This window comes from Athene noctua, chromosome 3, assembly GCF_965140245.1.
Source record: "Athene noctua chromosome 3, bAthNoc1.hap1.1, whole genome shotgun sequence".
NCBI classification, from domain to species: Eukaryota; Metazoa; Chordata; class Aves; order Strigiformes; family Strigidae; genus Athene; species Athene noctua.
The window spans coordinates 71349649-71363495 of NC_134039.1; the positions used below are offsets into that span (position 1 = coordinate 71349649).

The 13847-nt window shown below is 40.4% G+C and overlaps 1 protein-coding gene across 1 annotated transcript; it reads right to left on the reverse strand.

Annotated features, from left to right (window-relative positions):
- Positions 1-698: 698 nt before the first annotated feature.
- GTSE1 (G2 and S-phase expressed 1) lies at positions 699-10294 on the reverse strand. The gene is made up of 11 exons (XM_074901602.1): positions 10224-10294; positions 9478-9541; positions 8782-9397; positions 7936-8106; positions 7177-7318; positions 5651-6028; positions 5386-5455; positions 4694-4942; positions 3288-3468; positions 2049-2189; positions 699-1058 (listed from the first exon to the last, which is right to left on the reverse strand). Exons 1-11 carry the CDS (start codon positions 10291-10293, stop codon positions 975-977), a joined length of 2166 nt encoding a protein of 721 aa, XP_074757703.1. The 5' UTR covers position 10294; the 3' UTR covers positions 699-974.
- Positions 10295-13847: the final 3553 nt, after the last annotated feature.

The following is a 13847-nucleotide window of genomic DNA, read 5'->3' on the forward strand; positions in this document are numbered from 1 at the left end:
AGCTCTCGGCCTTTCCCCTTCACTGCTTAACTCCGTGCCGCGCCGCCGGCCCGCGCCTCTCGCAGCAGGGCGGGCGGGGTTCGCGCCCTGGCTGCAGGAGCGGCAGGGCAGCGGCTCTGTAGGGGAGGCCATACGTTGTTCAACCAAGCAGAAACGGGTAAAAATCAGTTTTCTGGCCCACAATCCTCCTGCTTGGTCATAAAGTTCTCATGCTCAAAACCAGGCATCAAAATGTTTGACAAACATCTCTGAACACTTCTTCCAGCTTAACCGCTTAGTCTCCCCTTTCCACCACTTTTTGAATACAAACCGTTGAAAAAAACATTTCCATCTCTTGATAAACTTTCAGTAGTAAGCTAGTAGATGCAGAGCAGAACTCTGTAGTCTCCCAGACATTTATGGGCTACTGCTGTATGTATTTCATTTCCACTCAGATAATACAGGGGGCTAAGTGTGGCAAAGAAAGCATTTTTCTATTCTTTAAGAGTGAGAAAGTTCAAGTCTAACCTTCAAATGTAAAGACTAAACCATCTGGCAGCAACAAGCTCTTCATTCAGTCCACTACCACTGAACAGTAAAACCTTTATTTCCAAACTTGCTACACACTCTATGAAGAACCAATCATTAGTGAAACATTAACAAACTGTTGTACAAAATGTAACCTCTTCTAAACAACCCCTTTTAAATTAAATCTTCATTGTAAATAGGGGACAAAGAACAATTGATATGAAACAGAGACAGGCTTCTAATACAGAGTATATCCCTCTTTGCCTTAGAGCAACACAGTTTAAATACTCCTATTGCAGCACATCCATGAACAGAACCATTAGAGTCAGTTTGACTATATCGACTGTTAGAATTCTATTGTCTTAATCTGATTTATAGACATCTTCCAAAAAAAAAAAAGAATGAAGAGTAACACCTAAACACTTTAAAGATCACAGATGCAAAGTAGTCTTCATTTCAATTCAAGTTCAGAACTTGAGCAGAGGGGAATCCAGATTTTCTTTGTTTACATCAGGACTCAGAGTGATAAGAGGCGAACTCAAATCAATTAGCTGAAAGAGAAGTAATAAAATTTAGCTATTGTAGTCAGCCATTGTACATAACTACTAGCAGTGATAATCTCTATTAACATAGTCTTCTCAAGTACTTTTTTGTTTAGGATTCCTATTAGCATCCAGAAGACCAATACAAGCACCACACTCAAGCTTTTAGGTTCAGGTTTTCTAACATCTAGCTCATTCTTAGACAAGCACAAGCTTCTCACAGGGTAGTTATTATTTGCTCATACTCACCTTAAAAGCCTAAAAGGCTTTTCTAAGTTTCACTACCACACACATTCAAATAACACTGTCATCCAGGCAGGGCAGAACACTTCTGAACTCCTCTGAACATCTCAGAAATCAGACTTCTGTGATCCTCTTTTGAGGATCCTCTACTTTGAATGACCTGATACTAAATTGATCCCAACCACATCTAATGTTGTCAAAGGCTACATCCTCATAGTTATCACCATTCATCTGGCAATATCTAAAGGCATCTATCTTCAAGCCACCCCTGTACAAAAAGCACTTGCCCAGAAATGCTTGTCAAATTTAGAGTAGATACCAACACATCTTTCAGCTAAGGAGGGGATTAGGAGAGGAGTTAAATAGGAGAGACAGCCTTGCTTTTTTGCAGAAAATGAGCTGCTGCTGCCAAGAACAGAAAATTTGTAAAAAAAGAAGAGTCAGCATGCCTACCCTACTGAAGACAAGAATTCACTTCCTGCTTCAGAACAGTTTAATTCTTTAACCGCTTTAAGCGTTAAATTCTCCATCCTTTTCCTATTTGCAGATTGCTCACTGAACTGTAAAGTACAGTTTTATTTTAGACATTATGTTCTCTTTACTTAAGAGCACCCTAGTACATAGTATCGCACTGAACATATCAAGCTAATATTAAATTCTTACAGTACTGTGGAACTGGTCTGCAGACAAGTATATGGAGCCAGTTGACATTTTTCTACTAGTGTATTTGCACCAGAAGACTTGAACATATCTTACCTTCACCTGCCCTGAGAATGTAGGCTTTAGAAGAGTAATCTTATTCACTTCAGGAGTATTGGAAAGGTCAATCAGAGGTCTACTTTCACATTCCAAAGTGTTTGGAAGAGATTTGTCTACTCCAATATCTACTAGTAAGGCCTTAAAAAAAAACAACAGATAATTCAGGTTTTTCCCTGTTCTCTATGCTTCCTTCATTTAGGCAGTTAATTTAGCTTACACAGTTGTAATAATCACAGGACAGGCTTAATTTACAGGTTGGGTATTTTTCAAGCAGGATTGTTTGCACACTGTAAAAACCTCAGCTCTTGTTCTGCTAAAGGCTGCATCACAAATAGGGAAAACGCAGTGAGACAAAGGAAAAGAGCTCCTTGGGGCATAAAACAATCTTTCATTTATAAGCAGATTTAAGTCAGATTTAAAACAGAAGAGTAATAACGTCCTTAATATTTAAATAACTTGACTGCAATTATTGTGCAATGTTATTTAGACATATAAACTATTCTGCAGCACTCTAAAATTTAGTTATGCTTTTGTCCAATTTAACTACTCTATACATGCGCTAAGCAATTCTGTAACGTACTGTGTCATCAAGCAAGATAACAAGGAAAATACTGATGCAATAATATCCAGTAATTATTCTACACATGTATACTTCTAAATCAATAGCTACTTTTACAGGTTAGTATTTCAGATCTACCAGTTCAGTCCTTTCTCCTTAATGCCCATGGAGTGCCAGCTTTCAGCATGAAGCCAGTAGATTTTTGGGAAAATGAAAAACTGTTCACTGGACTAAGTACATGGCACTTAACTAAGTTTACTGCTACATGGACTTTGGAGTTTAATCCTCACTCATTGTAGGCAGGTTCTTACTGCTGTTAAGTGATTGAATTTAGCTAAAACAGTGCATTTTATTTTATTTTTTCAAGAGGGCTTTATGGCTGCAATAGGAACTGCCCTGTGACACTGCTTTTCTAATTGAATCCACAAGGATTTCACAGCACTTATCCAGAATTGGAAATGTAATATGAAATCTGCAGATATGACCATTCAGCTTTGAGATGGGAGCAATCTTAGTGGAAACACTGAACAGATGTCTAGTGCTGAAAACAGGCGCTAGAGGGTGCACACACTTAGGTATTCCATTTTAACCCTGTGTGTACATTATCTGTCATCTTGAAATTGTTTTCAAGCAGTTTGCTTACTAGTTCTGTAGAAAAAGGTATTGTCATTTCTTACCTCAGTTTGTTTCTCTTCAGCCAGCTGATTTTGTACTTCAGCCTCTTGTAATTCATTTTCTACTGCTTCTGTAGCATTTTTTTCTGGTGAGAAGTTAAGTGCAAGAGGTAGCACAAGTGGAGGAGATACATCATCTTCTGAAGAAGATATCCATGTCTTACTCTCTCTTGTCTGTTTAGAACTAGGGAAAAGAGCATTGGCAGTAATTGAATTCTATAACCAACATAACTACTAATATAACAAACCAAATACTAAGACAACAGGCAAGCCAATGCCCTAACCTAATTTTCTCCATTTTTACCAAAAGTTTTAATGACCAAAAGGCTTCCCATATTTACATCCAGAAGTATGCTAGTTACCTGCAAAATACAAGATATTTCATACTGCAATAAATTTATAGCCTACCCATGCAAAAAAAGAGCTAACGACTTCATAATGATGATTATTTTAATCTTAAATTGACATACACATGCAGCCTAAACTTCACACATGGGATTTTTTTTAGACTTCGAAGAAACAACTAGCAAAGAAGTACTGATACTGCATATCACTGAGAAACTCATTTCAGCCCCTGCTGAGAGGAAATACTGACACCAGCTGAAGGACCAGGGCATGTAATCTGAGTAGTATGATAAAGTAATTGTAGAGAATCATTAAAGTTAGTCTTTTCTCTCAAGAAAATAATATTTCAGACATTTAGCCTAAGTAAACATAATGTAGGAAGAGTCTTCTAGCCATGACTCATTCCTGCTTTAATACTGTTCGTCTCCACCAGCCACAAAGCAAGCCTACATACATATATATGGCACTTGTGAGATGTTGAATTGATAATATGAATAAGCCAACATTATGTTCAGAGAAAACAAACATAATTAACAACAGTGTAGGATTCATCCATCCTGCAAGCAATTATTTAAAGTGAAACATAAACCTGGAGAGAAAAAAAATGCCAGTCAACTAAATCCTTGGCTTTTTGACTGATGCTTTAACAAAATGAAATTTTATGGAAGTGTTGGCAACAGTATAAAACAAAATTAAGATTAATATGTATTTTAACCAGCTACTTCCATTCATCAGAAGGTAATAGCAAAATAACACCAACGCCAAATATGTTTTTGGTCAGAGCATCAGCTACAAGTCTTAAGTTGTCTGCTAGCTCAAGAAACACAAATAACTTCCTATTAGAGATTATAAATTCTTTAATGTTAGATATTGACTCATCTCAGTAAGGCTTATAGTATTTTACTAGTCATAAGACAGAAATCTTTATTAGGCCTATACAGCATCTGTGCTCAGATGCTTTCTTCTAATATTAGCAGAGGTCCTTGAAACCTGAAAGTCATAATTAAAATTCATTTAAAGGCAGTTTGTCTAAAATACTCCTTTCATGGAGGGTTCTGTCTTACCCAGCTGTAAAAGTCTTTTTGGTAGAAAAGCTGGAACGGTGGCGAACAGATGCAGCATGTGGAGAAGGTGCCATTCTTGGTGCAGTTTTAGGAGTCACTGCTGGAAATCCTGAGATACGACGAACAGGTGTAGGTAAGCCAGACCGTTTCAGACTGGCAGGAGTCATGAAGACAGATTTCTCAAGAAAACAAGAATTCTGAAAGAACCCATCCTCCGAGGCTTTCATAGGAGTGCTGACTGCCATCGCACTAAGAAGAGAAACGTGCATTAGCCGAAAACTTCTAGAAACAGTTTAATTCAAACTATTCGACCAAACATTAGAAATCAGTTTCCCTTTGGTCAGTAAGGAAACAGTAATCATCATAAAGTTGAAAATCACAGCATAGTATGGGCTTTACTTCATTAGAATTCTTTTATGGATGATCTGAGTCTATTTAGCACCGCAAAGAAAATTCCATTCTGAAGGGGTGGGGTGTGTTTTTGGTTTAGTTTTGGGTATCAGGGTTTGTTTTGGTTTGTGGGTTGGTTTTATTTTTTTAAATCAGTTCCAACAGGCATTAACACAGCCAGCTTGGAGGGTACCAAGGGACTAGACAATGAAGTTCAAACTTTTAAAGATTGTTGCAACATCCGACCGTGTTGCATTCTAAGAAGTATGTCTTGGTACATTCAATTTTCAGTTAAGCCCTACCTTCCAAGTGTGCCACAAAATGTTAATCCAAGAGATGGTGTTGCTTTTGATGCTGATTTGTTTGGTGTATCTAAAGAGAAAAAAGTTTTGTTATTTGCTACTCACGTTCATATTTATTTTTTAAATAACATATATCTTTCAGTGAAAATAATAATTCTTTCCAATAAATGGACTGAATTGCAATGGAACCAATAACCAGCATTCAAGGTAACATTTGCTTTTAATAGCCAATCTAGAAGACAGGTCATGCAAAGTATGTGCTTACCTCCAGTCTTCACTGGAACCTTAGTTTGACTAGCAGGAACGGACAAAACTCTAGCCTTGGGCTTTGGACACCGGCCTCCTTCTGTTGCACTTCCATCTTTATTCTGCTGACAGAGCTTCTGCAGACTGGGAACAGAGCTCAGCCTCTGAATTCCACTGCCTACAGCCTCCGATGGTGTTGCACAAGCTGAAGATTTAGCCAAGCTTACACCACTAGATATTTTAGAAGTACTAGCTGATCTTGCTTGCTTCCTGGATTTCTCAGTATTGGCAGACTGCAGAGATGACACTCTGGTAGGTCTGACAAGGGCCAGCCTGTTTGTACTAGATGAAAGGTTAGAGCCACTTGTACTAGCTTTTGAAGACGTGCTTGATTTTCCTGAAATAGAAAGTTGTTATACTTCTGAATCATCACTTACTGCTAAGTTTGACTAAGCAGAATGATACATACAGGAAAGAAAAACAGCAATTTACAGCATTTAAATTTATGTTCAAACAATCTAAGTTTAAGGAGAACACATACAACTACTGAAAACTTACTCCCTGAATTCTCCAGAAATTTTGTTTCCTGAATTACTGCAATCAAGTCAAAGAATATTCTTCAAGGAATGCCAAAACAGTCTGCAGATTCAAATTACATTTTCAACATTTTTTCCCAGCACAGTTGGCTCTTAAGCAGGCATTCAAAAAGGCAATAGTTCACATTACACTGATTAACACCATAGGCTAAACTACCACACAAGTGCTTTTCTTAGTTCTCTGTATGGTTCTTTTAGTTTGTAGGTTACTTTCATTAATAGGATAAATCTTGACTAGACACTTCTATCACAAAATAATTCTTACCAAGCATTAACTTTTACTGATATATTATTATCCATCCAGAAACACAGTACAAAAATAAAAATTTGCAGTAACTTTGTATCTTGATAAGTCTACAAGAACTGTGGTGCTTACATGTCAGTATTTTTAGGAGAATATTCTCCTGATACTTCAAGACTTACTGAAAGGGTCAAACTGATGTCCTCATTATAGTATAAGCCTCTTGGCTGTATTCAGTTATCTCCCCTGAGGTTTTTTTTTCAATCTGCTTGAGTAAAGCTCATCCTTTGATTAGGCTTACAGAAACTCAGAACTAGGCCTTCCACATTTCAGGTTTTTTTAGTGTTGGGTTGTGGGTTTTTTTAAATTCAAGTTAGACAAGCTTACAGCATTCAGAAGCTCACATACTTGTATATAAGGTCATGTACAAAAGGAACAGGTTTCCTGAGGCATTACTTTCTAGCTGTGTCAGACCCTTGCATCAGGCTTACATGAACTTATTTTTTTACCAGTGATAGAAATGTAAGATTATCTTTAGTCCACAGGTATTTACTGAGCTAGCCTACAGAATTTTATTCTCCATTGAAAATGTTTCTTAGTGCTTGTATCTCCTGGACATCATTAAGCCATATCCAAACCCACAGTTCAAGGCATGCTTAACTACTCCAAAATTCATTTGTGGCACAAATCTGTAGTAAGAGTGATTACCATTTTTTCCTATGGGAGAAATGGGTAAACTTGAATTCAGACTTGAGTTCATGCCGGAAACTGATGACAAAGATGAAGTCTTTCTTGTGAGACCACTGGCAACACCAGGAAGTTTCAGATGTGTTATCTTCTTTAAGCCAGGCTGAATCAGAGAATAAAGTTTATTCAAAAGCAAAAAAAAAACTATATAACACAGTATTTTGCCATGCTTTTTCTTGGTATTCTATCTTTGTGAATTTTAGAGAAGCTCCTTCCTCAGATTACTAAGTTTAAAAAGTTCATTTTCTTAGAAACAGTTCACTATATCTATGTTATTATACAGAACTGGATCATCAGATCTAGAAGGTGGACTGTTATTTTTATTCCTGCCACAAATTTGAGTATGGATTTAAATGGCTTAAAGAATAAAAGGAGTAACCCCAGGCATCAGTATATGCCAGGCACCAACCAGCTGGAAATCAGCTTTGTAGAAAAGGCCCTTGGGAGTACTGGTAGACAAGCTGAACATGAGCCAGCAACATGCCCTTGCAGCAAAAAATGTTGTTAGTCCAACACATTTATAGTTTCTCTTAAGTATGTTCATTGTGTTATAGACTTAGTACACACATTCAAGAATAGCAATTACAGAACAGAGACTACTTTTGCTTAAAACCATTATAAACAATATTGCTTTAAAATAGAAAGTAAACAATATCCAGTTTTTCCTTTTTATCAGAATATCACAAAAAATATTTTCATATTAAGAATGTTTGCCATTACCTTACTGGGTGCAGGAAGGGCTTTTTTGTCTTGCACTGAGGAACTGCCACTTAATGAAGACTCAAAGACATCTGAAGTCATACTAGATTTATCAGAAGTTAGATCTTCAGATGAACCCATGGTGTTCAAGTCTCTTTTTGTAGAAATGCTAAAATGTTTTCCTGCTTTGGGCTGCAAATTTCAATGCAACATTTTAAAAGCTACTACTGTTTCTAGAAACTACTATAAAGCTTTTTGCACAAATTGATTTTGTTAAGAAACGAAGACAACAATGAAGAAGCCTTTGAACCCAGTCAAGTCCTTAGTTTTTAGGTTAATATAGTTTAGTCTAGTGAGTGTATTTGCTAAGTACTAGAACATGCAGTTCAGATCTGAGACAAGTTGTGGACAGAACTATAGCCAAAAGATTTTCCTGTTCTACTGAAATAATTGTGGGGTTTTTCCCCCTCCTCACCTCCATTGACAAGGATTAACAGTAAACAAAGCCATTCCATTTTTGCACATTAAGTCACCAAGAATGGTGCAGTGATTTTACCAGAAAAAAAAACAGTGTTTAAACAGAAGCCAGGAATGATGGTATTCACAAAACCAGAATACAATGGAAAAGAAGTTTGCCTGCAGATGCTCTAAATTGTCATAATAGATGAACTAGTTGGCTGCTATACCATAGTATCTGCCCTGACTTTTTTTTATGTATGTGTCCTGCCTAAGGATCTTTGAGTTAGAGAAACATCATGAGATTAAAGTTCACTTTAAAAAATAAAAGCTTGTAGACAGTTTAAACATTCCTAAAACACACAAAGGCCATGTTTAAAGAAAACATTGTTGCCCAGTTGCTGTCTTTACCTTTTCAATAGTCAAATTGCTTTTTCCAAGAGCAGTTGAAGGTTTTGCCATTGGCAGTTTCCCAGTTGCCTTCGTATTTTTGTCCTTAGTTTTCTGTTCTTGTGTCAGAGGTGAACTGGCAATTTTTGTAGGAGATGTGTAAGTTTTAACAGGGCTTCTGTTTGGAGGAGTATGAAGAGCATGTGTTTTGTCATCTGACAAAAGTTTATCTGATTCCTTCTGAAAACAGGGTGGCAGCTGATATGCTGGGCTATCCTGCACACAGTATGTCTCCCTTTTAACAGCCCTGGGACTTTTCTCTTTATTTTGGTTTCTCAGTATTTTCAATTTTGACTTTGAGTCCTCCACAAATTTTTCTATAATCTTGTTTTCCTGTTCTTCTGATTGGTTTATTTTAGTCTGTTCATTCTTGCTTTCAGTCTCTATCTGCAGTGCTAACAAATGAGCTTCTTTGAAAATTTCCACAAATTTCTCTCCTGTAAGTGGGCTCCACATGAGTTTATCATCAGAAGCAGGCACACTCTTTTTTTCAACATCTTTCTTTGCTTCAATATTGACAGCAATACATTTTTCTTTGTGTCCCAAAGGTCCAATAAAAACTTCATCTTCATTTCCACTACAAAGAAAAATAAGTCAGCCCAGCACCTTACATGTGTCCATTTTAAGAGTATATTTACCTGTAGACACCATACTTACCTTGCTGGAGAGAGTGAAAGGTCAAAATCAAACTTTTCATCAGTCAGAAGAGGAAAGTCTGAAACTGTAACAACAAAGATTTTGTCACAGTGAGGATTTGCAATAGAAATGATGGTTTGGTGAAGCTGATGTCAGATGGCAAAGTTTTAGCTACCAAGTTAAAATAATTAAAATAACTTGTTCTAGGTCAAAGAAATTGAAGGTTGTGAATATGATCATAGTTGTGACTGATGCCCAAATATAATGAAAAACCTCAACACTAATTTCTAAACATCCATAATAGTAGCATGGAATCTGCCCGTGGGAAAGGGCATCAGCAGCCTTCAATCAAGAAAAGTGAAAATATATTATCTAGAGCTATAGGACAACGCAGCTGTCCTTGTCCATTCTTTTCCACTTCAGACCAGCACATGACACTAACAGTGAGCCAGTTTTCTTGTTAGCTAATATATACACTAAATATTAACTGAATCTGCAACAGACAGATAAAGAAAAGGGAAGAACTCAGGTTAGATAAATAGAGAGACTGATGACATGTCACTACTACACATGCTGTAGTACCAGTGCTCCACAAGCTCCCAAGGAAGCTTGTAATTCTGAGACTGGGGAAACAACAGCCCATCCAAGGAAATGAGCATACAGAACAAGATACAAAGCAGATACAGGAGGTCTACTGATCTGAACTGTCTTAACTTTCAATAAGGAATACACCAGGTATAGAATATCCCAACACATTCTCCACCTACCATTGCTCATGCAACTTTCTTCAATCACATGACTTGAGCCATGTGCTGCCATTTCTTTTCCTTCCTCCATAGTGTCTGGAAAATACAGAATTACGTATGCAGTAGATTTAGGAGAACAACAGTAAGGTCACAGAACTGTACGATACTGCCAAATTAGTAAGGTGGTAAATACTCCCTTTAAAGGCCATATGTTATGTTTAGAGACAGCAACACAAACACAGTTTGTGGGATGTCACACATCTTAACCATCCTCTCTTGAAGCATTGCTACTGAATTATCTGAGACTATCTATATGTAAAGTGTTACAACCTCTGTAAAAAGCCTTCAAATACAGCAGTGATGCCTATGATTTCTAAATTCCCTTAATGCAAACTCTATGTTCAGCAACTAAACTCCTTGTATGAATACATGCAATGGGCAGCACGGCTGGACAGCTGCAGCAGAACACTGCCACCCAAGCTAAAATACCTTTTTTACAGCACTAACTCGAGACTGGCATAACCGAGACTCAGCACATCTCTGCTCTGCAGAGGAAACGCGTGCTGTGCTTAAGACAACACCTTTCACTGGTGCCTAGAAACGCATCAGAAACGATCTTCTGTGAGCAAAGGTAGACTCGTCCCGGCCTTAACACAACCCGCTCAGGCTTCGCCGAGAGGTGAGCCAGGAGACCCTCAGGGAGGGCACCTCATGCGGCGCGGCCAGACCGACGGGACTACTGCCGAGCACGGACCTACCAGCACTGGTCCCTCATGAGGCAGCTCAGCAGAGCCCGCCGGAGCCCAGAGGGCCCCCCCGCACACACCCCGAGGAAGAGAACTGCCCGGCGTGCGCGGAGCCGCTCACAAGCCGCACGGAGCCCCGCGAGGGGCGAGGAGCCGCCCGCCCACATCAGACGAGCTCGCGTAGGGCCGCCGCCGCCCCCCGCCCGCCCCAGTCTCTCTCTCCACAGCCGGGTCCCGGGGAAGCCCCCGGGAAGCGGCTGGGGCGGCCGCGCCCCGCTCACCTCCGCGGGGCCGCCGAGCGGACGCAGCGCTGCCGCCGGAGGTTTGAAATGGCGCCCGCTCACGTGACGCGCCCCGCGCGCCCTCACTGGAAGGTTCGAACCATACACGAGAACCGCCCCCGTCCGCGGCGCGGGGCCGCAGCCGCCCGCCCTGGCCGTTAGCGGGGTAGATAGGTGTAACTGCTGACGGTCCGGTACAACTAGACGGGCCTCTGGAGCGTCACAGCACCCACGGCCATCAGAGGCTGCCCGAAAGGCTGTGGCAGGCGGCCGTGGGGTGGCTGGGTGGCGGCTGGCTCCCTCCGGCCGCGCTCGGCCTCCAGGCCAGGCCGCTTCTTGGGCGCTTTCCACTCCTCAAGTGCAGGTTCCAGCCTTGCTGTTTCATACCCAGTGCTTGTGCTGCAGAGCCCGGTTTGCCTGGCAGAACTGGGCAGCCATGGTGGTGGCAGCAATGGAAGGGAAAACCTCGTTCTCCTGCCATGGACGGGTGTCTGCTGACCTGTGCCCTGACCTGTAGGAGCTGTCTGGGCACTCCTAAAGGACTTGGCTTCAGACCCCTGGTGGGGCGCAGGACCTCAGGGCGACAGCTGGCACAGCTGCCGCGCCGGTTATTGTGAGGCATAGAACAACCCCCAGCAGCGCTACAGGCCTGGGGAGGAGTGGCTGGAGAGCTGCCAGTCAGAGAAGGACCTGGGGGGTTGATTGACAGCCGGCTGAACAGGAGCCAGCAGTGTGCCCAGGTGGCCAAGAAGGCCAATGGCATCCTGGCTTGTGTCAGCAATAGCGTGGCCAGCAGGGACAGGGAAGGGATCTTGCCCCTGTACTCGGCACTGGTGAGGCCGCCCCTCGATTCCTGTGTTCAATTTTGGGCCCCTCACTACAAAAAGGACATTGAATGACTCGAGCGTGTCCAGAGAAGGGCAACGGAGCTGGTGCAGGGTCTGGAGCACAGGTCATACGAGGAGCGGCTGAGGGAATTGGGGGTGTTTAGTCTGGAGAAGAGGAGGCTGAGGGGAGACCTCATCGCCCTTTACAGCTCCCTGAAAGGAGGGTGCAGAGAACTGGGGATGAGTCTCTTTAACCAATAAGTGATAGGACAAGAGGGAATGGCCTCAAGTTGCACCAAAGGTTTAGGCTGGATATTAGGAAGCATTTCTTTCCAGAAGGGGTTGTTGGGTGTTGGAATGGGCTGCCCAGGGCAGTGGTGGAGTCCCCATCCCTGGAGGTGTTTAAGAGTCGGGTTGACATAGTGCTGAGGGATATGGTGTAGTTGGGAACTGTCAGTGTTAGGTTAATGGTTGGACTGGATGATCTTCAGGGTCTTTTCCAACCTAGACAATTCTGTGATTCTGTGATTCATTTTTCTATATTTTATATACTATTAATAATGAAGAATGATATGACATCCTCAGTAACTCCAGTGACAGTTTTACTCACATAAACAGCACGTGCACTTCTACTGAAATGCAACTGAGGTACTAGTCTTGTAACAATTTTACTTAAAGGAAATGGAGACAAAATCCATTTCTGTTAAACAGTCACAGTGTTGATTAAATTAAAATAGCTCTTTTTCTAAATGTTACTTACAGAAAAGAGTTTTAAGACCACTGAGAGTATGAGTACGCAAGCTCAGTTTTAATTTTCTGGAGTGTAAGTGATATCCCAAGACATATTTGGAAATTGATAATTGTTTTACTAAAACTAAAGGAACCAATTTTATTTATATAGAAACATAAATGCTATGTGAAGGAAAAGCAAAAGCCTTTAGAAATGCACCAGGCCTACAAGTTCAGATTTGTCTTAACGGCAGTTATAAGTGACAATAAACTTAAAGTAACAGGTAAATGAGAAATGAAGTTATTTTAATGCTTTTGACAGTTTAAAGATGATGCAAGAAGGTGTCCACATTTTGTTTTGGGAAAGAAGGGCCTTGACCTATTTTTCTAATCTACAAATTTAAATGTGTTTATTCACAAGCCCTACACATAATTACTGGACCACTGGACTTATTATACTAAACCCACCATTAACCCAGCTAATCATGCAATGCCCAACTTTTGGGGGAACTTCTGCACTGGCATAGTCTCTTATTAATTAATGGCTCCAGGTGGTCAGGGACAAATAAAATGTATGTGACTTTGTTACTAACCCTAAATGTCCAAATGGTTTTTTTTGTACTGATATACTGCTTATTAACTCTTTATTGAATATGACTGTGTTATAAAAGTCAACAGATTATTAAAGAAGGGACCTACTTTTTCATTAAAATCTTTGAATATTAGAGCACACCTAAGTGATGGTGGCTTGAAATTTCACTCCAGGCAAGTTAAACCAAATTACAGTTGTAGAAAGAAACAAAGTTTTACCCCAAAATAGCCTGTGATCTAATAGAAAGTAGTTCTAAGTTACAGCTCATCCTGCATTTTTCATCACCAGCACCCTCCATCTGTGCATTAGTTGTGTTGCTATGAATTTGGCAATGCTTCAGCAGCGAGCTACTGTTTATAAGAAGGGATCCCAGCAGCTAAAAGAAGCCAGTCGTTGGGATTACTCATTACTTGCCTTGTGAGCTGCTCCAGGGAATTTCTTGAAGAGCAATGTCAAAATCAGCTTTAAAA